The sequence below is a fragment of the Arvicanthis niloticus genome, chromosome 13 (genome assembly GCF_011762505.2).
Source record: "Arvicanthis niloticus isolate mArvNil1 chromosome 13, mArvNil1.pat.X, whole genome shotgun sequence".
Lineage (NCBI taxonomy): Eukaryota > Metazoa > Chordata > Mammalia > Rodentia > Muridae > Arvicanthis > Arvicanthis niloticus.
Window position 1 is genome coordinate 74168142 of NC_047670.1, and position 27594 is coordinate 74195735.

The 27594-nt window shown below is 46.9% G+C and overlaps 2 protein-coding genes across 5 annotated transcripts in view; one reads left to right on the forward strand and one right to left on the reverse strand.

Moving 5' to 3' along the window:
• The window catches only part of Fam186a (family with sequence similarity 186 member A), a 47684-nt gene extending 20475 nt beyond the window's left edge, over positions 1–27209 (reverse strand). Inside the window, exons 1-4 of one of the 2 annotated variants that reach the window (XM_076912078.1) lie at positions 27071–27209; positions 13904–14120; positions 13383–13553; positions 1891–9352 (exon numbers count right to left, since the gene is read on the reverse strand). In XM_076912078.1, coding sequence (XP_076768193.1) covers positions 1891–9352; positions 13383–13553; positions 13904–14093 — 7823 coding nt within the window. In that variant the 5' untranslated portion in view covers positions 14094–14120; positions 27071–27209. Of the gene's footprint in view, positions 1–1890; positions 9353–13382; positions 13554–13903; positions 14121–21338; positions 21623–27070 lie in introns of those variants that run through there. The other variant, XM_076912079.1, reaches the window with a different exon arrangement.
• The window catches only part of Larp4 (La ribonucleoprotein 4), a 45938-nt gene continuing 45371 nt past the window's right edge, over positions 27028–27594 (forward strand). For 2 of the 3 annotated variants that reach the window (XM_034516525.2, XM_034516528.2), the window contains exon 1: positions 27028–27160. In XM_034516525.2, the coding sequence (XP_034372416.1) occupies positions 27143–27160 (18 nt within the window). In that variant the 5' untranslated portion in view covers positions 27028–27142. The remainder of the gene's footprint in view (positions 27161–27594) is intronic. The other variant, XM_034516526.2, reaches the window with a different exon arrangement.

Genomic DNA, 27594 nt, shown 5'->3' on the forward strand with positions numbered 1-27594 from the left:
CTTGGGAAGCTAGATGCAAGCTTGGCAATTTAGTAAGACCCTCTTTCAAAAGAGTAAAGAGATCCTGAGAAGGTGGCTCAGTGACTAAGAGGCTTCCTCCAGACCAGCATCCATGGCAATTTACAACCATCTATAACTCCAGCTCCAGAGGTTCAGCTCCGGAGGTTCTGGTACTCTCTTCTCACCTTAGTACAAGGATGTAAATACAAGCAGAACATACACACTCATGGAATAAAAGTTGAAGGCAAAGATGGACTGAGATGTCAGTACAATGCAGACAATAGTAACTTAGTGTTTAGAAGACCCTGGGTCTAAATCCTTATCATCTTACCAAAACCAAACAGGAAACATTGTACATTTAAACTTTCTCCATTGGTACAGGGGTAACATATTAAATATGTAAGATCTTATCTATTTGAGTTTGATTACATAAAGTGATTAAAGTATTCTCTAAATATTGAGAGAGGTGAGAGAGGGGTATGGTGCCTGTTATCCCAGCACTCAGGAGAGTTGCCGTGAACTTAAAGCCAACAACAGAAACAACAAAAGACCTCTAATCTATAGTAGATGTACATTCGTACATTTAAGTTCCCTCAGTGGAGACAAAGGTGGATTATTTTACAAGTAGTGACCAAGTACCTAGAGGCAGGAAAAAACAATCGAGACCTATCTCTTGGTAGAGAGGGACTATGTGTACGGCAAATGTTTTGTTTTGTTTAGTTTTGAGACAAAGTCTCCTGGCTGGCCTGGAACTCACTATATAGACGAGGCTGGATCCTAATTCAGAGAGACCTACTTGATTCTGCTTCCCAAGTGCTGGGATTAAAGGTGATAATCTCTCTATAGACAGAGCTCATGTAATCCAGAATGGCCTTGAATTCACAAGTAGTTGACAATTGCCCTGAAATTCCTGTTCCTCCTGCCTCTACCTTTAAAGTGGTTGTAATTGCAGGTGTAGACCACCATGCCTGGCCTTTTCTGACATTACAAAAAAATTAGGGTCAACAACAAAGTTGTTATGGTACCATCTTGATTTTAACTTGCCTTCTCATTCTTCAAAAACGATTAAGAGCCAAGTCTAGTAGCCCATGTCTGCAGTCCTACTCATCTGGAGGTGAGGCAGGAAGGTTGAGAGTTAAGCCAGTCTGAGCTCTACAGTGAGTTTTAGGTCAGCGTCAGTTTTAGGGTAAGCCTTATGTCAAAAACACAAATGAATAAATAGATAAATAAAGCCAGGAGTGGCTATGCATTGTGTCCCAGTATTAGTGGATAGAAACAGGAGGCTCCCTGTCACCCTTGTGGAGGGTTCAGTGAGAGATGCAGCCTCAAGAGAACAAGAGGAAGACACCAGGCCTTCTCCTCTGTCCTCTATTTTCCAAGGGCAACACAGGCATGCTCACACACGACCCTCTAATCCCCAAGTGCTCTACATACACACTCCTGCCTTGAGCTCCCAAGCAAAATTACAAGCATGTATCACCCCAGCTGACTTCCTTTTGTGGTCTTAAACCTCCTTCCTGCAGATCTTTCATGAGCATATTACAGCATATGATCTGAGGCTGGAGAGACAGCTCAGTGATTAAGCAGTTGCTGGTCTTCCAGAGATCCTGCCTGGGTCTCACTCCAAGCACTCCTGTAGCTCACAACTGATGCATCCCATCCTCAGGAGATCAAGATCCTCTTTGAGCACAGGTACACACATAGTCCAGATACACATGCAAACAAAATATCTATACACATAGTGTGTGTGTGTGTGTGTGTGTGTGTGTGTGTGTGTGTAGAGAGAGAGAGAGAGAGCGCATGTGTCTGATGAACATGAAAACAAGGTGAAGGAAGGCATTTGACATCACTACTATTCCAGTAAACAGTATGTATAATAATTATATCTACCTGGCAAGCTGGATCAGCCTATAAGCAACATACTTGCGGGACAGATACCCCAGCCGAACTGTATCTAAATGAAGTAATTCGATTATGAGATTCTTGGCAGTTGTGAGATACTGTGCAGGGAGTCTGGAAGTTTGTGCAGCCTGATTTAATGTGACCAGATTCCTCCTCTGAGCCTCCACATCAACCACATATCTATCTTCAGAGTGCTCATCAGTGAAAGGGGGCACCAGCATCTTGGCTTCTCTGGAAACAGAAACAGGGGTTGGTGTCCAGGGCTTGTCTATTGGGGGGAGCCATGGTTTCTCGCCCTTTTCAGAAGTCGAGATCTGTGGTGTTTGGGGGAGTTGAGTGGTAAGAGCTGGTAGTGGTAGTCCGGGCTTCTCTCTGGAAAGAGCTTTCTCAACAATGAGAGGAGACTGTGACCGCGGTATCCTGGAGCTGGTGACATAAGGCTGAAATATTCCACATGGTTGCATGCCAAACGAATCTTGGAGTACTTGAGTTTGTTCTGAAGTGTCAGAAATCTTAGGTATTTGGGTCTTCTCAATAGGGAAAGGAGCCCGAACGGCCTCAAAACCCAGAGCTCTTGCTGATTTAGGTTTTAGAGGTTTGGCTTCTGAACTTCTCTGAGGTCTTCCAGGGGGTGGGAGGGCCTCTGCTGTGGAGGGATGCAGTGGGATGGGTGAGATTGTTGATGCCAAGCCTTGCTCAGGAACCGTCCATGATGGGCCTTGCCATTCAAGGGTAGAGAAGGGAACTTGCTCACGGACGGCAGGAGGCTGGAAGGGGGAGGTTCTGGAAGTCAGGAGCTCCTTGTGGGCAGCAGAGCCTCCAGAAACAAGTCTTGGAACCTCTCCAGAGGTAGGTAGGACTCTAGATGCAGGAGGTGTTCTGGGGCGAAAGGGGGGCTCTGATATTAGAAGGGGCCAAGTGTCTCTAGGTTTGAAGAAATGCTTAGGACCAAGCGGTGGCCCTGGAGTGGGAGGAGCCCCAGGTGCTAGGAGCTGTCTAAGGGAAGAAGGGATTTCTGGTCCTACGGGCTGTGCAGGAATGCCTTGGCCCCTGTCTGTGAGAGTCTGTCTGTAGGTAGGAGACATCCATGGCTTCTCAGAATCTGGAAGAATACTCATTCCTAGGCTTGTCGGAGGGGGAAATGGAGCTTGAGTAAGAGAAGACCTTAATGCCTGCAATGGAATAGAAGCAGGGTAAGAATCCTTCAATCTCTGAGATAGTCTGTCAGTGGAAGGAACCAATGTGGCAGGCTTTTCCAAGCTAAAAGGAATATGAAGTGCCTGAGCTGACTGAGCAGCCGTCTCCAGTGCTTGTCGTTGCTTAGTGATGGCAATGTCTGGTGCCTCTCGAAGCTGCTCTGCTGTGACTAACTCCCACCTCCAGGCCAGTTCTTCAGTAAGAGCATCTTCTAGTGCTGCCACCTGCTCAGAGGTGAGGGTGACAGCTGCTGCCCGAGTTTGTTCGTAGGTAAAATTGATACCCAAGTTCTGGGCTTTCTTGAGAGTGATGGTAAACACCAGCGTTTGTATGAGCTCTGGAGCAAGTTGATCCTGCAATGGCAGGGCCTGCCTGGGTGTGAGGGGAGGCTGCATTGCTTTGTCAGGCTCGACTGCTTGGGTCTGCTTGGGAGTGAGGGGAAAGGTTCCCAATTCTGTCTTCTTTCTCTTTGAAAGTGAAGCTCTAACTGCTTGGGTCTGCTTGGGAGTAAGGGGAAAGGTTCCCAATTCTGTCTTCTTTCTCTTTGAAAGTGGAACTCCAAATGCCTGGATCTGCTGGGAAATGAGGGGAGATATTCCCTCTGCTGAGCCCTGTTTCTTTGAAAGCAGAACTCCAAATGCCTGGGGCTGCTTGGGAGTGAGGGGAGAGATTCCCTCTGCTGAGCCCTGTTTCTTTGGAAGTGGAACTCCGAATGCCTGGGTCTGCTTGGGAGTGAGGGGAGAGATTCCCTCTGCTGAGCTCTGTTTCTTTGGAAGCGGAACTCCAAATGCCTGGATCTGCTGGGAAGTGAGGGGAGAGATTCCCTCTGCTGAGCTCTGTTTCTTTGGAAGCGGAACTCCAAATGCCTGGGACAGTTTGGTAGTTAGTGGGATATCAATTGTCTGGGTCTGTTTAGAAGCAACAGCCGGCTTTGGCATTTGGATAGACTCAGAGACAAGTCTTTGGCTTGTTAGGGCTTCAAGTTGCTTCATAGAAAGACGGCTCCTTAGTGTTTCTGCCTGTTTATAGGTTAATGGAACATCCAACTCCTGGAATTTCTTAGGAGAAAGAATACCTTGTGCATGGGCCTCCTCAGGGGTGAGAGTGATCCCCAGGGCCTGGGCCTGCTCAGGGGTGAGAGTGATCCCCAGGGCCTGGGCCTGCTCAAGGGTGAGAGTGATTCTGTGTGCCTTGGCCTGTTCAGGAGTCAGAGTGATCCCCAAAGCCTCGGCCTGCTTAGGGGTCAGACTGGCCCTCCGTGCCTTGGCCTGCTTAAGGGTGAAAGTGATCCCCAGGGCCTGGGCCTGCTCAGGGGTCAAACTAATCTTCATTACCTTGGCTTGACTAGCAGTAAGACTGATTCCCAGGTTCTGGGCCTGCTTTAGGGTGAGATAAATCCCCAAGGACTGGGTATCCTTATCAGGGAAAATGATACTCAAGACCTGCTCAGGGGTCAGACTTAAACTTCTTTCCTTGTCAGGCTCAGGTCTGAGGATGGGGATGATTCCCAAGGCTTCAGCCTGCTTATGGGTAGGAGCTATTCCCAGATCCTGGGCCTGCTCAGGGGTGAGAGTGATCCCCAGGTCCTGGGCCTGCTGAGGGGTCAGATTAATCCTCTGTGCCCTGGCCTGCTCAACTGTGAGAGTGATCCCTAGGGAGTGGGCCTGTTCAGGGGTCAGACTGATTGTCAGTGTCTTGGCCTGCTCAGGGCTCAGAGTGATGCCCAGAGCTTGGGCCTGCTCAAGGGTGAAATAAATCTTCTGTACCTGAGCCTGCTGAGGGGTAAGAGTGAGTCCCAGAAGTTGGGCCTGCAGGGGACTAAAACTGATCTCCTGTTCTTTGGGAATGAGAGAAACCCCGAGGTCTTGGACCTGCTCAGGGGTGAGAGTGATCCCCAGGTCCTGGGCTTGCTGAGGGGTCAGATTAATCCTCTGTGCCCTGGCCTGCTCAACTGTGAGAGTGATCCCTAGGGAGTGGGCCTGTTCAGGGGTCAGACTGACCTTCATTGCCTTGGCCTGCTCAGGGCTCAGAGTGACGCCCAGAGCTTGGGCCTGCTGAGGGGTGACATAAATCTTCTGCACCTGAGCCTGCTCAGGGGTAAGAGTGAGTCCCAGAGCTTGAGCCTGCCGGGGACTAAAACTGATCTCCTGCTCTTTGGGAATGAGAGAAACCCCTAGGGCCTGGGCCTGCTCAGGGCTGAGAGTGATCCCCAGGTCCTGGGCCTGCTGAGGGGTCAGATTAATCTTCTGTGCCCTGGCCTGCTCAACTGTGAGAGTGATCCCTAGGGAGTGGGCCTGTTCAGGGGTCAGACTGATCTTCATTGCCTTGGCCTGCTCAGGGCTCAGAGTGACGCCCAGAGCTTGGGCCTGTTGAGGGGTGAAATAAATCTTCTGTACCTGAGTCTGCTCAGGGGTAAGAGTGAGTCCCAGAAATTGGGCCTGCCGGGGACTAAAACTGATCTCCTGTTCTTTGGGAGTGAGAGAAACCCCTAGGGCCTGGGCCTGCTCAGGGCTGAGAGTGATCCCCAGGCCCTCTGCTTGCTGAGGGGTCAGACTGATCCTCTGTGCCCTGGCCTGCTCAACTGTGAGAATGATCCCTAGGGAGTGGGCCTGTTCAGGGGTCAGACTGATCTTCAGTGTCTTGGCCTGCTCAGGGCTCAGAGTGATGCCCAGAGCTTGGGCCTGCTGAGGGGTGACATAAATCTTCTGTACCTGAGCCTGCTGAGGGGTAAGAGTAAGTCCCAGAAGTTGGGCCTGCAGGGGACTAAAACTGATCTCCTGTTCTTTGGTAATGAGAGAAACCCCTAGGGCCTGGGACTGCTCAGGGGAGAGAGTGACTGGCCGAGGGGTAGGAGTGATACCCAGGGCCTGGGCTTGCTCAGGGGAGAGAGTGACTGGCTGAGGGGTAGGAGTGATACCCAGGGCCTGGATCTGCTCAGGGGCGAGAGTGATTGGCTGAGGGGTCGGAGTGATACCCAGGGCCTGGGCCTGCTCAGGGGAGAGAGTGACTGGCTGAGTGATACCCAGGGCCTGGGCCTGCTCAGGGGAGAGAGTGACTGGCCGAGGGGTCGGAGTGATACCTAGGGCCTGGACCTGCTCAGGGGCAAGAGTGATTGGCTGAGGGGTCGGAGTGATACCCAGGGCCTCTGTCTGCTCAGGAGTGAGAGTGGTCTGAGAGGTCGGAGTGATACCCAGGGCCTCGGCCTGCTGAGGGCTCAGACTGACCTGCTCAGTGGTGAGAGTGAGCGCCAGGGCCTGAGCCTGCTCAGGGGTGAGAGTGATGGGCTGAGGGGTCGCAGTGATACCCAGGGCCTGGGTCTGCTCAGGGGTGAAAGTGATTGGCTGAGGGGTCGGAGTGATACCCAGGGCCTCTGTCTGCTCAGGGCTCAGACTGATTTTCTGAGTCTTGACCTGCTGATCAGTGAGAGTGAGTGCCAGGGCCTGGGCCTGCTCAGGGGTGAGAGTGATGGGCTGAGGGGTCGCAGTGATACCTAGGGCCTGGGCCTGCTCAGGGGTGAAAGTGATTGGCTGAGGGGTGGGAGTGGGAGCAGTACCCAGGATCTGGGTCTGCTCAGGGGTGAGAGTGACTGGCTGAGGGGTCATAGAGAGCCCCAGGGCTTCGGCCTGCTCAGGGGTGAGATTAATTCTTTGTGCTTGAGCCTGCTGAGTAGTGAGAGTGGTCCCTATGGGGGACTGTTGAGGGAGCAGACTGACCCTCTGGGCCTTGGCCTGCTCAGGGGTGAGAATGATCCCCAGGGCCTTAGCCTGCTGAAGGTTGAGAGTGATTCCCAGGACCTGGGCCTGTTGCGGAGTCAGACTGATTCTCTGTTCTTTGTACTGCTCAGGAGTGAGAGTGAGCCCCAGTGCCTGAGCCTGCTCGTGGGTCAGACTGATCCTCTGGGTCTTAGTTTGCTCAGGGGTCAGAGTAATGCCTAGGGTCTGGGTCTGCTGAGGGGTGAGAGTGATCCTTAGTTTCTTGTCTTGTTCAGGAGTTGGAGTGGTTTCTTGTTCAGGAGTGGGAGTGGGAGTGGTTTCTTGTTCTAGGGCCTTCTGGGAGGTTCGAATTATATCTTTTATTTGGACCTGCTGGAAGGGTAGATCTTTTCTTTGGGTATCTGTGACCCCAGATATCTGTTCAATAGTCACTTGGGAGATTTGCATTGCCTGGGGTTTTTCTGATGTGAGAGATGCCTTTGGAGTCCGTGTGAGCTCAGTAATCCTAGGAACTATCAGCTTAGTCCCTAGTCCTAGCTCCCGCCCTGCTGCTGTGAAAGCAGTCTTTAATGCCTGTTCAGAAGTAAGAGGACTGCTCAAAGTTCGCTCGGGGCTGAGGGTTGCCACTGAAGGCTGAGGAGACATTTGGGCCTGCTCAGGGAAGTGCATTTGGGTGAGCTTTGCAGTAACAAGGAGGGTCTTGGAAGAGGAGGGAAACTGTTTGGGCTGCTTTTCCTCCATGGTCCCCTTTACACCAGGCTCTGTTTGGAGCGTCTGCACCTGACTTATCTGCGGTTTGGGTGTCTTTGCTGACTTGGGAGCTAAACTTATCGAGGCTTGGCTGATGACTTTCCACAGGTCCTGATGACTTGACTCGCTCCACTTTGGCCTTTCATCAGCATCTTCTGCATCTCTCAGGTCCTGAACCTGGCTGTCTTCTGGTACTTTGAATGCTTTTTTCCACGCCTCCAGCAACTCTGTTTTGTCCCTCGGCTTCGGTCTTGGTTCTCCCTTCTGTGCCTCTGCCTCCTCCTGCTGCAGCTCCTTTGTCCTTCTGTATTTGAAGTCACTATCTATCTCTTCTAAGAGCATCTGTACCAGCTTCTTAATCACTGGGTCTGTGATCTCACTGAGGAGAACTCTGCCAACCTCAGACTTGGGGCCAACTGTCCCCTGCTTAGGAAGTGTCCGCAGCATGCCCAATGCTCCCTTTGGCTGTTTCTTGGGCTTCTCTTTAGGTTGCACCTTCCTTTCATCTCTGTATGTTCTCAAGGCTTTAGTCACGGTTTCAGCCACTTTTTGGAAATATTCCTCCATTTTTGCCTTTATGACGTTAAATTTTTCGACTTCCGCTTTTCCCAGTGACGATTCCTCCTTCCGTATACTCTTTGGATCAAAAGCCTTCCCTACGTTATTCGTCTTCTCTCTCAGGAAGGCCAGGATGGCCCTTTGAAATGATTCTAGATTGCCCTGCTCAGTTTCATCGGCAGTCACTGAAGTCTCCTTAGAGATCTTGGGTTGTGATTTACCAGACTGTCTTGCAGGGCCGAACACTTCAGTTTTTGCTGCTATGAGTTTTTTCCACTTCATTTCTGGTTTCTGCAGCTCTGGGGCACTCTCGTCTTCTTTGTCTGTTAACTTAAGGGTAGACTCTCTACTCTCTGGCGAGCCCGGGCTGCTCCGAAACAGCTGCTCAGACTTGCCCTTCCTGAGTTGTTCCCACATGGAGCTTGCTGCACTTTTGACTTCTTGGCCCTTCTGTTTACCTGTTTTCTTCTTTTCCGGTGCTTTTAGAAAAGCAAGATGACTGGGTTTCTTTTCCTCCATTTCCAGATTTGTGTCCAAGGTCTCGGTTGTTAGTGGCAGAACTTTGAGTTTTCTCTGGTCCTGGGTCGCCTCGGCTTTGTCCTCAGCTTGCTGCTTAGCCACATCCAGATCCAGCTCACTCGCAGGTGAGTCCCAGGTTACTGCAGTGCTTTTGGCCTCCTTCTTAGAATCCACTTTTTCATCACTGTCGGTGTCCCTGGCCTCTGTGCTGAAGTATGGTACCTGTAGAGGCAGCCTAACTACAGTTCTCAAGGATGCAGCTGGGTGTATCTGGCGTCCAAGATAATTTTTAATGCGAATAAGCTGGTCACATTTTTCTTCGGATTCTCTAAGTTTCTGCTGGAGCACCTCGTTCTCTTCACTGAGTTCTTGGATGACCTGCTGGGAGTGGTCTTTCTCTTTCTCTGCCATTTCATCTTCTCTCACAAAGGACTTGGCGACCCGGTAGCTCACAAGCCTTAGCTCATCGTTGACGGTGCTCAATGCCTTGGAGAGGTTCACCAGGGTGGAGGATATGTATTTGATGGCGCTGTTTTCCAGCTTGCTGAACATGGCTGTGCTGATGAGCTCCTGCAGCATGTTCTGAATCTCTGAAACCTTAGCGTTCAAGCCAATCTGGTCACAAATCATCTGATCTGGTCTTAAAGCCTGGGCTGTGGCAGGCCGCTTTATAGCTCGGTCTTTCCAAGCTTTCCAGAGAGTACCTCTAGCCACTGGAAGAAAAACATAAAACAAAACATTGCAGTTGCCTTTCTTCATTTATGCTGTTCTGTGCCCATGTTTAAGCCTAAGGAACTCGGACTCAACTAGCAGATACATACAGGACAAACATTCAGTGACTGTGTGTGTGGAGAGAGAGAGAGAGAGAGAGAGAGAGAGAGAGAGAGAAAGAGAGAGAGATCTCACTTTAGCATAGATAATAACTAAGTTAATTACAGAAGAGGCAAACTTCCCATGCACAAGATGTAAAATAACTTCTGTAGATGCTCAGCCTACAAGGACAGCAGCTGTGCTTTCCTTGCCCGAACTATAGGCTACAGATAGAGACTGCTCACCGAAGATTATGTTCCCCAAAAGAAAGGGGGGGGGGGAAGTAGTAACTTTCTTTTAAGGCTGTGTCTCTTGGATGGCCTAGAACTAGAAATGTAGACCAGGCTGGCCTCAAACTCACAGAGCTCCTCCTGCCTCAGCTGGGATTAAGGGTGCACCTCACAATGGGTGTGTGCTACCACACCTGGCTGTACATTGTTTTTGAAGCAGAGTCTCTCCAGAACCTGGTGTTCATCAATCAGTGACACTGTCTGGCCAGCAAACCCTGAGGAACTGCCTCTATCCACACTTCCCCAATTCTGGGACTACAGATGTTCTTTACTGCAATCAAGCGTTTATGTAGATGCTGGGGATCCAAACTCAGGACCTCATGCACATGTGTCAAGTGCTTTAACTGACTAAGCCTTGACATGATATAGTGAAGTGGCTCTTTGTGTGTAAAGGAACATTCTATAATCTACTTTATTGTAAGCCAGGCTAATCTCAAACTCACAGATCCATCTGCTTCAGCTGGGATTAAAGGCATGGCCACCACTCCTGGATTTGGTTTCCTTTCCTTTTCTCCCTTTTTCCTTTCCTTTCTTTCCTGTTTGTTTTTTTTTTTTTTTTTTTTTTTTTTTTTTTTTTGGTTTTTCGAGACAGGGTTTCTCTGTGTAGTCCTGGCTGTCCTGGAACTCACTTTGTAGACCAGGCTGGCCTCGAACTCACAGAGATCTCCCTGTCTCTGCCTCCCAAGTGCTGGGACTAAAGGCGTGTGCCACCACCGCCTGGCCTTGTTTTGTTTTCAATAAGTTTTTTTCTGTGTAGCCGTGGCTGTTAGACTGGCCTTGAACTCACAGAGATCCGCCTGCCTCTGCCTTCTGAGCTCAGGGATCAAAGGTGTGCACCAGCACCACCCAGATTTGGTTTACTTTCCAATCAGGACAGTATTCTCTGCTGGATAACGTAGACTGATGTTTCCTGTCTGCCTGCCGCTCTGTCTGACTGTTAGTCTTTTAGGTTTGCTTGTTGCATGTTTAATAAACTCAGTCATTCAAAACTGAAAGCACAACTATCCCAGCTCAGTCTCCAGACAGAACAACAGTACATAGGATCCCACATGGAATGCTCTATGTACAATTTTATGTCCGGCTAAAAAATAAAAGGGAGCCAAGCAGTGGTGGCGCACGCTTTTAATCCCAGCACTTGGGAGGCAGAGACAGGGAGATCTCTGTGAGTTCGAGGCCAGCCTCATTTACTGAGTGAGTTCTAAGACAGCCAGGACTACATAGAGAAAATATGTCTTGAAAAATAAAAATACAAGGAACTGCAGAGATGCTCAGCTGTTAGGAGCGAGCACTAGCTGCTCTTTCAGAGGTACCAGTTTCAGTTCCCAGGACCCACAGTCATTCATAACTCCAGTTCTAGTTGGCCTCCATGGGCATCAAGCAAGCATTCGGTACACAGATATACATGTAGGCAAAAACACCTATACACATAAAAAAGCCCGAAAAGCTTATAGACATATAAAAGATGAACTGCATACAGTGCTATACAGTTGTAACTCCAGGACTTGGGAGGTAGTGACAGGAAGATTAGGGGTTCAAGGTTAATAAAACAAACAAACAAACACCCCACCAAGATGCAAAAGGGAAGTATTTAATAGACATTTTTCCCCAAAGCAGGTATAGAAGTGGCCGGAAAGCACAGGTTGCTCAGCTTCACCGCTTACGGGTGACATGCATTGTAAGTCCCCAGGAAATGTCTCTTCACATGAACTGGCAGCCTGGGTGATAAAAGAGTGTTGGGTGTTGAGGACATGAAGGCTAGAGCCTTCCTCCACTACAGACAGAAATGGAAATCCCCACAGCCACTTCAGAGAGCAGACCTGCAGTATGACCAGGCCAGTCTTCTTGTTTGTAAGTACTGACCATGCATACAAACGAAGCCATGTGCCTCACAGAGACACATGTATTTACAGCAACAATATTCAGAAAAGTGAACCGTGGAAGCCACTCAAATATGCCCCAACAGGTTAGCAGGACAGGAAGATGTGGTATATCTGACAACTCACTGAAGGCTTAACCAGGAGGACTGGGTTGCCATTGTGTGCTACAATGCTGCTGAAGGCAGGCAGGACAGACCATCCATACAGGAAGATACAGTAACTCACTTCTATAATTTCAGCCTCCAGAAGACTGTGACAGGAGAATCTCAAGTTCCAGGCTAGCCTGAATCACATAGCAAGACTCCGTCTCAACTAAACAAAAGCCCACATGTAGGGCAAGTGGGCCGTGCCCCCAGACAGTCCTAAGAGCTGGTAAGGCTGCGTTGAGCTCACACCTGGGAATCTCAGAGACTTGAGAGCTGCTCCTTGCCTGCTTCTGTACCTGCTCTGGAACAAGTAACAACAACACACAGATGAAAGAACCATGGGTGCCGGGCGGTGGTGGCGCACGCCTTTAGTCCCAGCCAGCACTTGGGAGGCAGAGGCAGGCAGATTTCTGAGTTCAAGGCCAGCCTGGTCTACAGAGTGAGTTCCAGGACAGCCAGGACTACACAGAGAAACCCTGTCTCGAAAAACAAAAACAAAAAAAAGGACGGAGGGTAGTCAGTCAGTCATGTGACACAGCACCAGGTGTCCTTCCCCATGCAACCATGCAAATAAAGCATCACTAACATCTCAAACTGAGCCAAAAGGAAACACCTATCCCTAAATCCTACCCACTCTCCAAGGTTCATATAGACCCTGTCCACACAAAATAAAGGGCACAAGCTATTTCACTGAGGACGGAGGATTGTTGGAGAGTGGCTGTTTTTACTGAGCTGTAACACTTGGGGAAGAGTTCTCTCTCCCAAAGCATTCACTGCTAGATCTTGGACCCGCTTGGCTGGCCAGATGCTTGCTACCTGCAGAGGCTCACATCAGAGTGACTGCACATTGCCACCTCTGCCTCTGCTTGCAGCTGTAGCTAACGAGAGATCCAGGACCCTGGCTGCCTGCCCTGCACAGGCTGCCCAAACCCTTTTACTTCTCTTTTAAGAGCTCAAATGCTCCTGGCATTCCTAGCCCTGGCTCTGCTTTGCCCTCCTTAGTCTGATGCCCTAGAGGGAAATGGGTGGACAGCAGACAACATCCACACATAATATGATGCTTATATAAAATAGCCAAAACCAATTTATTGAGACAGAATAGATGGTTGTCCACAACTGTGGATAAGAATAAAGACAGACTACACAGATCTTCACTGGCAATGGAAATGCTTTAAAACTGGACTACCATGGCTGTGGGTATGGCTTGCCTCAGAAACACGAGGCTGAGTGCAACCCCTAGCATCACAAGAGGGATGAGGGTATTGATCACCCCACAGCAACGGTGAATTTATTTGTGCACTTGATACGTGTACATTTTATGGAATGCAAATTATACCTCAATAAATTTTTGTTTATTTTATGTGTATGAGAGTTTTGTCTGCATATATGTTTGGGCACTATGTGCATGCAGGTCCTGAAGAAGCCAAAAGGAGGCGTTGTTTCCCACTGGACCCAGAGCTACAGATGGTTGTGAGGCACCATGTGGGTGCTGGGACTGTTACCCAGGTCTGGAAAAGCAGCCAGTGCTCTTGACCACAGAGCAATCTCTCCATCTCCCAATATCGCTGTATTTTGATAAAAAGTTAAACTCCATTCCCAGGTATTACAAAGTACACTTACATATTTTTTTCTTTTGTCTCTTCTTTTCTTCGATGAGGAATAAGGTCATTTGAATCATAGAATCGACATTATTTTTGATCCCTTTCAACATTTCTGGCATCAACTCCATCTTTGCAATCCAGTGGTGATACTCATCCATATTGATGGCGGCCACCTCAGACAGAACAAAGTCTGGAAGAGAATAAAAGAAAACACCTTCTTATGGAGGAAACAAACTAATTATATCCATATAGGCTTATGATAATTTGTAACTACAGAACATGGTTCCATTGAGGAACAGAGTTATCTTGCATTTATTGTTATCCTGAGCCTTTTCCCTTTTATAGGAAGAAACCTGGACTAGAAACCCAAACAGTTAACTCAGTAAGTTATGAAAATATAACTGAGGTTTAAACACCTTGAATTTGTCTCCCTCCTCCTTCCTCCTCGATGTGGCCAGTCCTTCCACGTCCCTCCTGATTTAACTTCTCTCCTCTTTCCTTAACTTTGCTCCTTCCCTCTGGACCCTTCTACACACTTACTCCATTCTTCTAGCCAGGACAGGAGCTTGGTGAGAGTCCTTTCTCTAATGTCAATATTCTTCGAACATATGGCAATCTTGTCTATGAAAGCCTTTCTCCGTTTTTTCTGGGTTTCTGAGACGGAGCCCCTCCTCCCAGGGGACATGCTGTCGATATTGTACCGAGTCATTATCAGCTGCACGTTGCTCATTATCCCAGACAGCCTTGAAATAAGATCCTACAAAAAGAAGGAATAGCATATTGGTTTGAAAATAAGTTTTGGTCATGTTTACTCTAAGGATGTCAGTAAGTAATATAAGCCTACCCAAGCAAGTCTTGTCAGAGTGGTGAGATGGCTCAGTGATTAAAGTTGCCTTCCAAGCAAGCCCAGGATGGATGGAGAGAACTTAATCTTGTAAGTTGCCTTCAGACCACTACATGCATGGCCATACACATACAAGCATACAGCCAAACATAAATAGAATTTTAAAAAATTCTTAGCTGGGCGGTGGTGGCGCACACCTTTAATCCCAGCATTTGGGAGGCAGAGGCAGGCAAATTTCTGAGTTCGAGGCCAGCCTGGTCTACCGAGTGGAGTTCCAGGACAGCCAAAGGCTATACAGAGAAACCCTGTCTTGAAAAACAAAACAAACAAACAAACAAACAAAAAAAACCCAAAAAACAAAAAAAAAATCTTAAAGTCTAGTGTGGGGGATGTGGAGGGTCAACCTTGTGGAGGAAAGAGTGGGATGGGGAGCGGAGTGCCACAGGCTCTGGAGACCCCTCCAAGAGTCTCGAGCTGCTTTCATTGGAGCATTGGAGCATGATGTAGTGAGATACAATTGGCCAATGGTCTAGGGGCTTGGGATTGGTTCGAACATCGTATATAAGCTTATGGGCCTGGCAATAAACTCAGATCTGCACCCTGATGCTGGTTTCCAGAGTCCAATTGCCTAGGATTCGTCTAGGAGGACTCCGTTGCCACTCACCCCTAACCCTCAGTCCTGTTCCTACACTCTTGCTAGCTAACCTCAGCTTTTGGGTGACTAGCCAGGAGAACTGTGAGTCCTTTGCCAGCCTGGGCAATGTAGGGAGGCCCTTCCATGTCAGAAACAAACGAAACGAAGTGTTGCTACTGTGGCTGTACTATGATTTCCAGATTTTCTCACATTCCCTTAGGTCAGACATGGTGGATCATGCTTGCAGCCCCAGCACTTAGGAATTACAAGCAAGAATTCAAGGCCAGCCTAAGCTACATAAGAAGTTTGATCATAATCGGGCTACATGAGACCCTGTATCAATAACTCTTCAAATAAATAAAAAGAAATAGCTTCTTAAGCTTTCATCTTCTAGCAAGACTATGACGAAATGGAGAAACCATTTTAAGGGTTTTAAGCTGACCTGAGACCCTGACTGAAGCTCTTACGTTAAGCATTGGCTGTCACTAACATTTCCAAACTGCCTCTGCTTTATCTATAAAACCAAACTGCTAAAGGCAAAGTGTGAGCTGCTTCCTTTTTATGGTAGTGAGCACTGAGTCATGGAAGGCCTTCCGCATCCTGTGCAGGCACCTACCAGTAAACTCGTGTGCCTGGAATCCCAACACAAGGGGGATTGAAGGCAGAAGGATTGTAAGTTGAGAGTCACCCTTGATTACACAGGAAGTTTGAGGCCAGCCTAGGCTATAAAAGACCCTCTCTCAGACATTGAAAAACTGTGGAAGCACATTTGATTGTTAAAATTATCGGAAAGATAGATTACTAGCATCTTCTAAAAGGTACTGAGGTGTGTGTGGGGGGAGGTGGGTGCTGGTGAAATGGCTCAAGGAAAAGAGATGTTTGCTGCCAAACCTGACCACCAAGAGTTCTGTGCCCAGAGCCTACCAAGTGGCAGGAGAGAACTGACCCAGAAGGTTACCCTTTGATGTCCACACTGTGCCATAGGATATGAAAACACACAGGGTAGTGGTGGCGCACGCCTTTAATCCCAGCACTTGGGAGGCAGAGGCAGGCGGATTTCTGAGTTCGAGGCCAGCCTGGTCTACCGAATGAGTTCCAGGACAGCCAAGGCTATACAGAAACCCTGTCTCCAAAAAAAAAAAAAAAAAAAAAGAAAGAAAGAAAGAAAGAAAGAAAACACACACACAGACACACACAGGGAGAGAGAGAGAGACAGAGAGACAGAGAGAGATACAGAGAGAGACAGAGAGACAGAGAGACAGAGAGACATCCCATAAGTAAGTTTTTAATTTTCTGAGTGATTTTTCACAATTCTAAAACACCACCATAAAGCACCTGTGCTGATTAGTTATCAGTTTGACACACAATACAGTCACCTGTGTCTTAGGGTTACTATTGCTGTGATTACACACTACAACCAAAAGCAACTTGGGAAAGAAAAGGTTTATTTCACTCTCAATCCCTTATAACAGTTCCTCATCACAAGCAGTGCGGACAGGATCCTGGCATTGGGGCTCATACAGAGGGCACAGAGGAGCACTGCTTACTGACTTGTTTATAGCCGGATCTCATGGAGGTATGTTTCTCATCTGAGGCTCCCTCCCTGCTCTCTGATGACTCCAGCTAGTGTCAAGTTGTCTCCGGGATGAGAGATCCTTGATTGAGAAAATGCCCCATCAGACTGGTCTCCAGGCAAGCCTTAGAGGTTTTTTTTTAGTTTTTCTGATTACAGATTTACGGTGACCCCTGGTTGAGAGCAGCCCCGGGAAGGTGGTCCTGAGTCATAGAGAGTAAAGTAAACAAGCCACTAAGCAGCTCTTCTCCATGGCCTCTGCTTCATTCCAGCCTCCAGGTTCTTGCCTTGAGTCCCTGCTGTGGCCTTCCCTGATGATGGACTGTTACCTGAAAGCCAAACAAACCCTTATGGCCTTTATCACAGAAAAGGAAAAACAAACTAACAAACTAGAGGCTGGAGAGAGGGCTCAGCAGTTAAGAGCCTGGCTGGTCTTCCACAGGACCCAGGTTCAATTCCTAGCACCTGCATGGTAGCTCACAACTGTCTGTAACTTACAAGATCTGACACCCTCGCACAGACATACATGCAGGCAAAACACCAAATGCAGGCACATAAAATAAAAATAAAAAAATTTTAAAAGCAGACTTAATGGCACCAACAATAAAGCATTACTGTTAATTGTATCTAGTGTTGCTACAATAAAACTAAATTTGTATCCAGCTGTTTGTAGCTTTAGTTTAACTTAGACATGAAGGTCCATCTACCTCAAGTTAAATTTGACCTAGGATTTAAACATTGAGAAGCATGAAATCATAACTAATTTCCTTTTGTTTACTCATATTCACATGAATTTTAAAGTATGGCTATAATTATAATATTTATAAATATAATTTTGAAAGAATCAAAAGAAATGTTGAAAGCATTTTAAAGCCAGCTGTAGTGACACATTCCTATAATTCCAGAAGTTGGTGGCAGAGGAAATGGAAGGCATGAGAATCAGGAGTTCAGGGTCATCCCTGGCTCCTTAGTGAGTTCAAGGCCAGCCAGAGCTACATAAAATTCCGACTTAAGGAAACAGAAAATAAGGTGGGGTTTTTTGTTTGTTTGTTTTGAGGCAGAGTTAGTTTGTGTAGCCCTGGCTGTCCCAGAACTCACTCTGTAGATGAGGCTGGCCTTGAACTCACAGACATCTACTTGTCTGAGTGCTGGGACTGAACATGTACACCACCACCACCAGCCAGGGCTATATGATAAGAACCTATGTAAAAACAAGAGCAATAATATTTGTTTGCCAATAGATATGGTAGTGACATATGTCTATAATTTTAGCACTTGGAAGGTGGATGCAGGAAGATTTTCATTTAAGGCCAGTTCAGACTACATAGGGAGTTCCATGACAGCCTGAGTTACATTGGGAGGCCCTGTCTCAAAACATAATCAATAAATCAAAGCTGTATGCACAGCCCTTTACTAGGATGAAAAAGTGTGTTGGGCAAGCCGGGCAGTGGTGGCGCACGCCTTTAGTCCCAGCCAGCACTTGGGAGGCAGAGGCAGGCGGATTTCTGAGTTTGAGGCCAGCCTGGTCTACAGAGCGAGTTCCAGGACAGCCAAGGGCTACACAGAGAAACCCTGTCTTGAAACACGCCCCCCCCCCCCCCAAATGTGTTGGGCAGAGATGGTACACAGCTTTAATCCTTGCACTCAGGTGGTACAGGCAGGTGAATCTCTGAGGTCAGCCTGGTCCAATATGGCATTTTTTTTTTTTTTTAATCAAAGGAAGTCAGGGATAGGAACTCAAATAGGACAGGAACCTGGACACAGGAACTGGTTCAGAGGCTATGGAGGTGTGCTGCTTATTGATTTTCTCCCCACAGCTTTCTCAGTCTACTTTCCTATAGAACTCAGAACCAACAGCCCAGGAATGGCACCACCTGAAATGACCAGGACCCTCTCCCATCAACCACTAGTTAAGATAATGCCCTAAAGGCCTGCCTACAGCCCAGTCTTCCGGAGGCGGTTTCCTAACTGAGGTTCCCTTCATATAGATGACTTTAGCTTGTGTCGAGTTGATATAAGATTATATAGCACATAGGACAAACAAGACATTTGAAAGAACCTTTGTGGAGGGGAGCAGTGGTGCCTGTATTGTGATCCCATTTTATAGAGGCCGCCAGAAGAGGATGGGGGTGGCAATGACTATCAGCCATGCAGAACCTTCTGAGAGCCTTCACCTGGATCCCTGACGCATACTATGCCACTGACCAAAGAACCAGGCACAAGAGCTAAGTCACCATGACATTCCACAGCAAATGTGGCATTGTGAGAAGGAGCACCAGAAGGCGCACCACACCCTTTAAAGTTTTGTTTCCAGGTCTGCTGAGTGCCTGACAGAGGAAGGCTGTCCACCAGACCTGAAATTAATCCAGCCTTAGATCTATTGCAAAGTAGATGTTAAGGTATTTGGGAAACAGCTACACAGAAAAAGAATCCCACCAGAAGAAATGGTCTGTTGCTTTTAAAGGCTAAAATCAAGCATATTCTGTTCTCCAGTTCCACTGAAGCTATACTGGGGCTTTCAAAGTGGTGGTTTTTTTGTTGTTGTTGTTTGGTTGGTTGGTTAACTGGTTTTGTTTGTTTAATATATTTGGCTGGTTGGTTGGTTGGTTTTTGAGACAGAGCCTCAGTCTGTAGCCCTGGCTGGCCTGGAACTCACAAAGATCTGCTTGTCTGTTTCTCCCAAGCACTGGGACTGAAGGTGTGTACTACCGCATTTGGATTTCAATGGAGACTTTTATAGCTTTGGAAACTGTCTCGAAAAAAACAAACAAACAAAAATGTATATATCCAAATCACCTACAAAATATATATATATAAACTGATGCCTATTCTGTCCCATGAACAGAATCAAAGACTGTGTCCTGGTACCAAAATTGCCAAATCACTTTATTAAATCTGGATTTGAACTTGAGCATGTATGCATACACACACACACACTCAGAAGAAAATAATGTCAGCTTTCTTTATATAAAACTAAGACTAAGCAGACTACTCCACAGAGCAGTGAACAGACTGGTGGTTTGCTGGACATTAGGGTGGAAGCTAAGCAGAGAGATCTAAGCATCACAAGGCATGGAGAGCTGGGTGTGGTGGCGAATACTTTTAATCCCCCCAGAGGCAGGTGAGTCTCTGTGTGTCAAGGTCAGCTGGTCTACAAAGTGAACTCTAGGACAGCTAGGGCTGTTACAAGAAATTTAGTCTCAAACAACCAACAAATAAACAAACAAAATCAAGAAATTAGGAAGAGATGAGTTAATTCATTATGTTGATTCAGCTGACACTCCCATAGATTTTAATATACATCAAAACTTGTTTACTTTTTAAAAAACATAGAGTTTATTCCAAGATAAACAACAACAACTAAAGCACCAATGTAGTTTGAATGAAAATGGCAGGCTGGAGCAATGGCTCGGCGGTTAAGAGCACTGACTGCTCTTTTGCTTGTATAGTTTGGTTTTTGATTTTGTACTTTTGTGGGTTTTGTGTGTGTGAGAGAGAGGATTGTGTGTGTTGTATTTTGAAGAGAGATAATATGGAGTTGGGAGGACAGGGATTGAGGCGGATCTGGGAGGAGTTGGAAGACGAGAAAATCATGGTCGTCAGGGTTTCGAGTCTGCTTTGTCCAGTATTTTTTCACTCTGTCCTCATCTATCTTTTAGAATGGTAATGCATGTTCTTTGCCGCGGTGCATCGGAAGTATGCGCTTTGCTTTTTTATTTTGCCCTTACAGGGTGTTACAGTTAAGAGGTGTTACAGTTTGCCTTGAGTCTCAGGAGACTTTGAGCTTTGGACCTCTAAACAGTGTCAACACTGTAAGAGGATCTTTGAAGTTGGACTCCATGGATTTTGTATTCTGATATAACCACAAGCCTATGGAGGCCATGGAGTGGAGTGTGGAGGTTTGAATGAGAATGGTCGGTCAGTAGGGCTCACATGTTTGAATATTTTTTTGTGGGCTATGGGGTTTCAAAAGCCCACACCATCCCCAGGCATGGTTCTCCCTCTGCCTCCATTTACAGGTCAACATACAAGCTTTCAGCTGTTTCTGCCTTTGCTCTGCCGCCGTCTCATCCTCTCCAACTGCAAGCCTCACACCGAACACTTTCTTTTACAAGTCGCCTTGGATATGGTGTTTTATCACAGCAGTAGAAAAGTAACTAAGACAACCAATAAAGCTATTAAGAGCAAACACTGGTGTTGCCAGTTGTAAGAAACTGGAACAGGAAATTCAGTGTAGAAAGCAGTCCTGGTACTACCAACCTTTCCTCCCTTCCCTTTTTAGAAGCTCTGGGATGGAGCCTAGAGTCTATCTCATGCTCCATCACTGCACTCCATTGTCAGCTCTAATTTATTTTTAAAGTCACAGTTATGTCTTTACTTATAGGGGGCTGAAAGTGCCACTCCATGCGTATGGAGACCAGAGCACAGCTGGATAGTTGATTCTCTTCTGACAAGCAGGTTCTGAGGATTAACTTCAGTCAGGTGTGAGGCATGGCAGAAAGAGCCCCAACCAGCTGGGCCATTTCCACGAAACACACCTTTTTAACTAATTAATTTATTAATTAATTTTTGCCAAGCCTCAATATTCAGCACAACCTGGCCTCAAATTTGAACACAAGTCAAGATCTTCCTACCTACATCTTCCTCCTGAGTGTTGGAATTACAGGTGTACACTACCATATATCCAGATCGACTGACTTCTTAAATTGTGTTAACAATTTTGGTATGAACAGGCTGATACAGAATTGGAGCTTGCTATCTACAGTCAGTGTGGTAACAGTGTCATTAGAAGTCAGAGTCTCCTACAATTCAGTCAACTATCTTGAGTGTGAAGTGTTTTCTATTCAAATAAAAAATTTTTTTCACCTGGTTGTACAAAGTTATACAAAACTATACGACGTCTGTAAATGGATCGGCTGCTCACCTCTTTGGCCCGAATTGATTGAGATTCCTCAATCTTATCGATGACTGCCTGTACTGATGCTGGGATCTCGAATTGCAAGCTCATTGAGTTTTCATGGCTGCTTCTGGGCATTTTCAAGAAGGGAAAATCCTTGAATTCATCATCTGAATCAGATTCATTGTAGACAAAACTTCGCTTTTTCACAGGCATTTTGAAAATTTGGGTGATTTCTTTCTATTTCTTGTTTTTCACAGAATATAAGCAAATGCTAATAAGTGTCCTCTAGGAAGCTTCAAGGAGTCCTGAGGTAATGGCTCACCCTACTTGGACCATCTAGAAGGCTTCAAAGATTCAAGTCTTGATGATGTTATTAGTAGACCCATTGTGACACTATCATTGACTAGAATGTTTAGGGATGCTTCTTCTGTGTAAAGAACTAGACATTCTATATGACTGTAGAACAGGGAGGGGAAGAAACACTGGATAGCAGGAATGCTAAAAGGAATGGAAGACACAGTCCTGCATGGAAGAATTACATTCTAGGTGTTAGAACCCAACATCCAGTCTCTTCTCTCTTCCTGGACTCAGCTGAAACAGGTTTAAGCCTGTATGGGAATAATGTCTGAGGAGCTCCTCATCTGCCCATAACTTTTCTACCATTTGATAACTTAGAAGGTATTTGGAAGAGAACCAGTTTCCCTTACCGTTGTTTTCTTGTTTTGCTTTGTTTTAAGAGCCTGACAAACTTTGGGGTTTCACAGTTGACTTGCAAAATCGAAGGGAACATTAGGGGCCACTTTCTACCCAAGAAGAGGTATGTCTCTCTGGGCAGCTCAGACCGCAGGGGAGGCGCTGGGATTATAGGTGTGCACGACTACGCTTAGATAAAAATGGAAAAAGTGTTGGAAATAAAGTTGAGTCCCCTCAGCTCTACCCTGGTGTGTGTCGCCTCCTCAATCCTTATTCAGAGGTAACGGCAACCATGGCTTTGGACCTAGTCTATCTTTGCATAGTTTTACTGTTTATGGACTCAATCTTTACAGTATCATTTGAAAGGTTCTACATATTTTCTAAAATGATTACTGTATAGTTTAAGCTCTCTACAAAAACTTCCTCTGTTGGTTCCTTGTTGGAAACATTGTAAAATTAGTCCTCTGTTGAGTCTCCCCAGGATTGGAAACAGAACACAAAGTAGGTGTTTTAGTTCATAGAGAAGAGAGGCCAGAGTCATGAAGTAGTTGCTTATCTTTTTCCCTCCATCCCTTCTGCACACTATGGATGACTGAGCACAGGGCTCGTGCAGCTCCACGAGCGCTCTACCACTGAGCTATACACCCAGCTCCACTCCCCTGTATTTTCAGTTTATTTCTAGACAGTTCTTGCTAAATTAGTGGACTGGATGACTTGAATTAACTCTGTAGCCCAGACTGGTCTTGAATTTAATTTTTTAAAATTACATACTACATTTATTGATTGACTGATGTTTGTGTGTGAGTGTGTGTGAGTGAGTGTGTGTGTGTGTGTGTGTGTGTGTGTGTGTGAAGCTTGTGGGAGTCATTTTCCTCCTATTATATGTGGTTCCTGGGGACTTGACTTGGGTTTCCAGGCTTAGTGCAAGAGCCTTTACCCACTGAGACATCTCACTAGCCAGGGTCTTCCACTCTTGATCTTTCTGCTTCAGACCCCAGGTAGCCGGGATGATAGACAGGCTCTACCAAGCCCAGTGGCAGTTGTCTTTTAAAGATAATAAACACGTACAGATCAAATGAAATGTTTCTCTTTGAGATGCCATTGTCAACTAGGTACAGTGGCTCAGACTTGTAATTCCATTCTCCGGTGCTGAGGCTTGAGGATTGTTAGAGTTCAAGTTAATCCTGGGTTTCAGAATGAGACTCTACCTCATTTTACAAAAAGGTTGTGACTGCCTTCTCTGTTCCCAAATAACTTCCTAAATGTACCAGTGTGCACACAGAACTGAAGAGCAGTTTGAGTCCTTTTGTGAGTACTGGTTGGTAATCTCAGGAGCACATGCTGGGTCTGACTTCTGTTTCCCTTGCAGTTAGTATGCTTTTCATGAGCTATTCCAGAGAAACTGACTAAGTGGACATCTCTGGCTGTGCACATCTGTTAACCTCCAGAATGCTATCTGCGACTGCTTACCTCACCCAGACTCCTGGACTCATTACTTCCTCTCCTTTTTTATAGATTACAATGCAGACTTATTTACTAAGGGTTTTCAGAAGTTCAGAACTTCCTACTCTTGTCGAATTATGAAAGTCTTAAACCTCTCTTATGTTTTACAGAAAGGTGCAACTCCTCTGGGAGCCGTTCACAAAGCCTTGTCAACTGAACTAATTTAATACTATTTCTCTCCCAGTCTTGGATCTTTCCCACATAGCATGGAATTAGACAGCAACTGCATATGAAGCCTCTTAAAAACAAGTTTTAAAATCCTTCCCTTGTTGAGATACTACTATGCTGCTGCAATCACCCTAAACCATACTATAGGGTTTTTATGAAGAAACTAAAAATGGGGGGAAATTAAGATAAATTATAAGGTGCTAACAAAAGACATGAAGAGGTCTGTGGTGCAGATTCTTGGGGAAAAACTGACGGAGAGAGATGTTGATTGATAATTAGGAAAGATGCCTTGAGGCATCATGACTTTGGAGGTAAGTGCTAAAAGTTTCTATCCTAGTGGGAGAGAGTTTTGTAAATATAACTTCTATTTGCCTGAAGTAAATGTCATCTCTGAGGCTTACTGTCTCTGTCTACTAACCTAGGCCTAGTCCTGGAAGCTTCTAGCCTCTGTACAATCTTATCTAGGCCTAGAATGTGTTGCTTCTGACACTTGCAGCTGAATAAGCTCACCCTTTCCTAGTTCTTTCTGAGCTTAGGGTGGCTAGTTAACTCAGCTGTTGTGGCTCAAACTCCTCTCTGAGTTGACTAATTCAGATTGGCGTCTCTCAGTTTCTTACTGGTTTACTCTGCTTGGCCTCAAACCAACTTTGTCAACATGTTCTAATCTTCTGGCTCCTTCTCATTCTTTGGCTTGCTCTGTTTTCACCTATGTCTATTTTGTTCTTTCCAACCTGTGTACAACTGTCCCAGTAAAACTGCCCCCTTCCCCTCTCTGCATTGCTTCCTCAAGTCACTTCCTTTTCCTGTCCTCCTGAGGACTGGGCACATCCTATTCTGTGATTTCCATTCTGCCACTCAATTAGACATCACTTTCAAACATGGGTGCTTCCTTCTACAAGCTAACTCTATCTTCATTGTTTGGGATTAAAGCTAAGGGCTGAGCTACACCCCAACTAGAAACAGGTTTTTCCAGTAAGTAACACAATCTCAGGGTTCACAGTGTGATCAAATATCCTGCAACTAAGTTTAATGATTGAGATTTAAAACAAAACAAAACAAAACAAAACAATGGGAGTTAGGCAGGAGAGATGGCTCAGAGGTTAAGAGCACTGACTGCTCTTCCAGAGGGCCTGAGTTCAAGTAACCACACGGTGGGTCACAACCATCTGCAATGGGACCCAATGCCCTCTTCAGGTGTGTTTAAATAGAGTGACAGTGTGTACTCACATACATAATTCTAAAAATAAAATAAAAATAAAAAAATAATGGGAGTCTACTGGTGAGCCAATTAAGGAGGGTCCGAAGCGTGAGTATCAGCAATTTAAGGGTGAGTAGAGTTCAGTATCAATGTGAAAACGTGAGTCTCCTGTGAGGCAAAGCAAAGGGGATTGCATGGGTTAAGACAAGGAAAGTCGGGGCTGGGGTCCATCACTGAGCAGCCACAAGCAGGAGGTCTCTGAGCTTGAGGCCAACCTGGTCTACAAAGTGAGTTCCTGGACAGGCAGGAATACACAGCAAAATGTTGTTATGAGGGAGGGGAACGCCGGGGTGGGGGAGGAAGAAAGCAAAAGAAAAACACAGAAAGGAAAGAATTGAAAGGTTAGGCCTGGAGAGATGGCTCAGTGGCCAAGAGCACTTGTTGCTTTTGCTAAGGACTCAGGTTCAGTTCCCAGTCACGCATGAGGGCACACATATATGCATGCAGGCACATAACCATAAGTATAGAATGAAAATCAATCTTTACAAAAGATAAGAGGAAGATCTTGGGGCTCCAACAAAGTCTTCTTAAGTCTTGGATATTAAGAGCACATTCCTATTGTAGATGCTTCCAAGCACCTACACCTGGTGGCTCACTACCACTTAAATCCAGGCCCAGGGGAATCTGTGGCCACGGGCCTTCAGGGCCCATCTTTCATGTGTACATCCTTATATTCAGACAACACATAATTAAAGATAATAAAAATGAATCTTATTTTCTTAATGGAGGGCAGGAGAGATGGCTCAGTGATTAAGAGCACAGGCTGTTCTTAATCACTGAGGACCTAGGTTTAATTCCCAACACCCACATGGCCGTTCACCAACATTTCTAACATTCCCCATTCTAAGGGAGCTGATGCGCTCCTTTACTGGAGACCTTCTGGCCTCCATGGCACACACCCGGTTCACAGACACACATATACAGTATTTAAAGAACTGAAAAAAAAAAAAAAAAAAGCGTAGAGAACAAGCAAGAGCTGATGAAAATGAAAACCTCACTTTAAGGCGTTGTCCCAGCACTCAGGAGGCAGACAGGTATATCTCGGTGAGTTCAAGGCCAGCTTGGTCTACAGAGCGAGTTCCAGTAACAACCCAGTCTACACAGGGAAACCCTGCCAAAAAAAAAAAAAAAAAAAAAAAAACCAAAACAAAAATTTTAAATTTTGTTTTGTTTTTTTCTTCGAGACAGGGTTTCTCTGTGTAGCCCTGGCTGTCCTGGAACTCACTCTGTAGACCAGGCTGGCCTCCAACTCAGAAATCCGCCTGCCTCTGCCTCCCAAGTGCTGGGATTAAAGGCGTGTGCCACCACCGCCCGGCAATTTTAAATTTTTTAAATTAAAAAAAGTGAAACTGGAGCAAAAGAGACTGGTAAAGGAAGAGTAACTCTAGTAAAATTAATTAAAATATTTGTATACTATTTTGACTATGAAAACACCACTAAAGAAGAGATCTAGGCTAATTATTATTAGTTAGTAGTGCAGTAAGCATCGCAGCGCATCCTGTTAATGAAGACCAAGGGGCCTGGGGCAAAGTTCTATTAAAGTATCTAAACGAATCTGTTTCTGCTGCAGCACTCCTTCAACAATATATTCACAGGGTCTTAAGATTAACTGATGCAAAATGCTTAGTACAGCACCAAGCACGTAGGATGCAATTAATATAGAGTGGCTGTGTCGTATCTTAGCTCCCACTACAGCTTTTTTTAATGGGGGAGGGGATCCAGTACGTCATCAGCAGGGGCGGGCGCATTCAATCGCCTTTTAATCCGACCTAGGTTTTGAACTACGAAGCTGCGCAAGCGTTAGGAGTGCGGCGGTCAGCTTTTTGGTAAAAAGAAAAAATGCGTCAGTGAGCGTTTTACACATCCCGTGGCACAGACCGGCGCGGCCTCCAGAGCGTCTACCCACACGCTACACGGACCCCACACTTTGGCTTACGCCGCCAGCGTATACCCAGCCAGCGGGAAAAACGCAAGGGGTGGGCGGGCCTCCCGGAAGCAGTTTGCCTCCAGAACCGGAAACAGTTGTTGATTCCAGGGAGGCGGGACCGGGCGGGTCAGGGCGCAGCGGCTGACGGCGGGGGAGGAGCCGGGTCCACTGCCGGGTGGAGGGGCAAGGCGAGTGTCCTTATCCTACCGATTGGGGCCCGGGCCTGTGAGCCAGTTGGAGTCGCGGCAGCGTGAGCGATCGGGCCGAGCGGAAGCAGACATGTTGCTCTTCGTTGAGGTGAGTGGCTTAGGTCGTCTGGTCTGGCTCTGAGAAGAGCTGAAGTGTTAGGGGCGCGGGCCGGTCCCACCGCCATGTGACTTTCCAGGCCGTACACGCCGCGGAGCCCGCCGAGAGGCTGACACAGCACCTGGGCCGTGCAGGCCTGCAGCCCCGCTGTGCGCTCCGCACGCCTGAGGAGGCTGTGGGGGTCGAGGCCCGCGGCGGCGGGGACGGGAAGGCGGCGTGTCGGGGGCTGGGCTGAGGTGGCGTGAGGAGCCGAGGGAGATCGGGGTGTCCCATATGGAGCTCCTGAAGGAGGCGAGCGGGCGGGGGCGGGGGGCGGAGCCTGCGGAGAAAGGGCGATCAGGTGGGCGCGTTGGGGGGTGAGGGAGGCCTCGCGGGGCGGCCTGGGACGGGGCGAGCAACATGTGGGAGCGCGGGAGAAGGGGAAA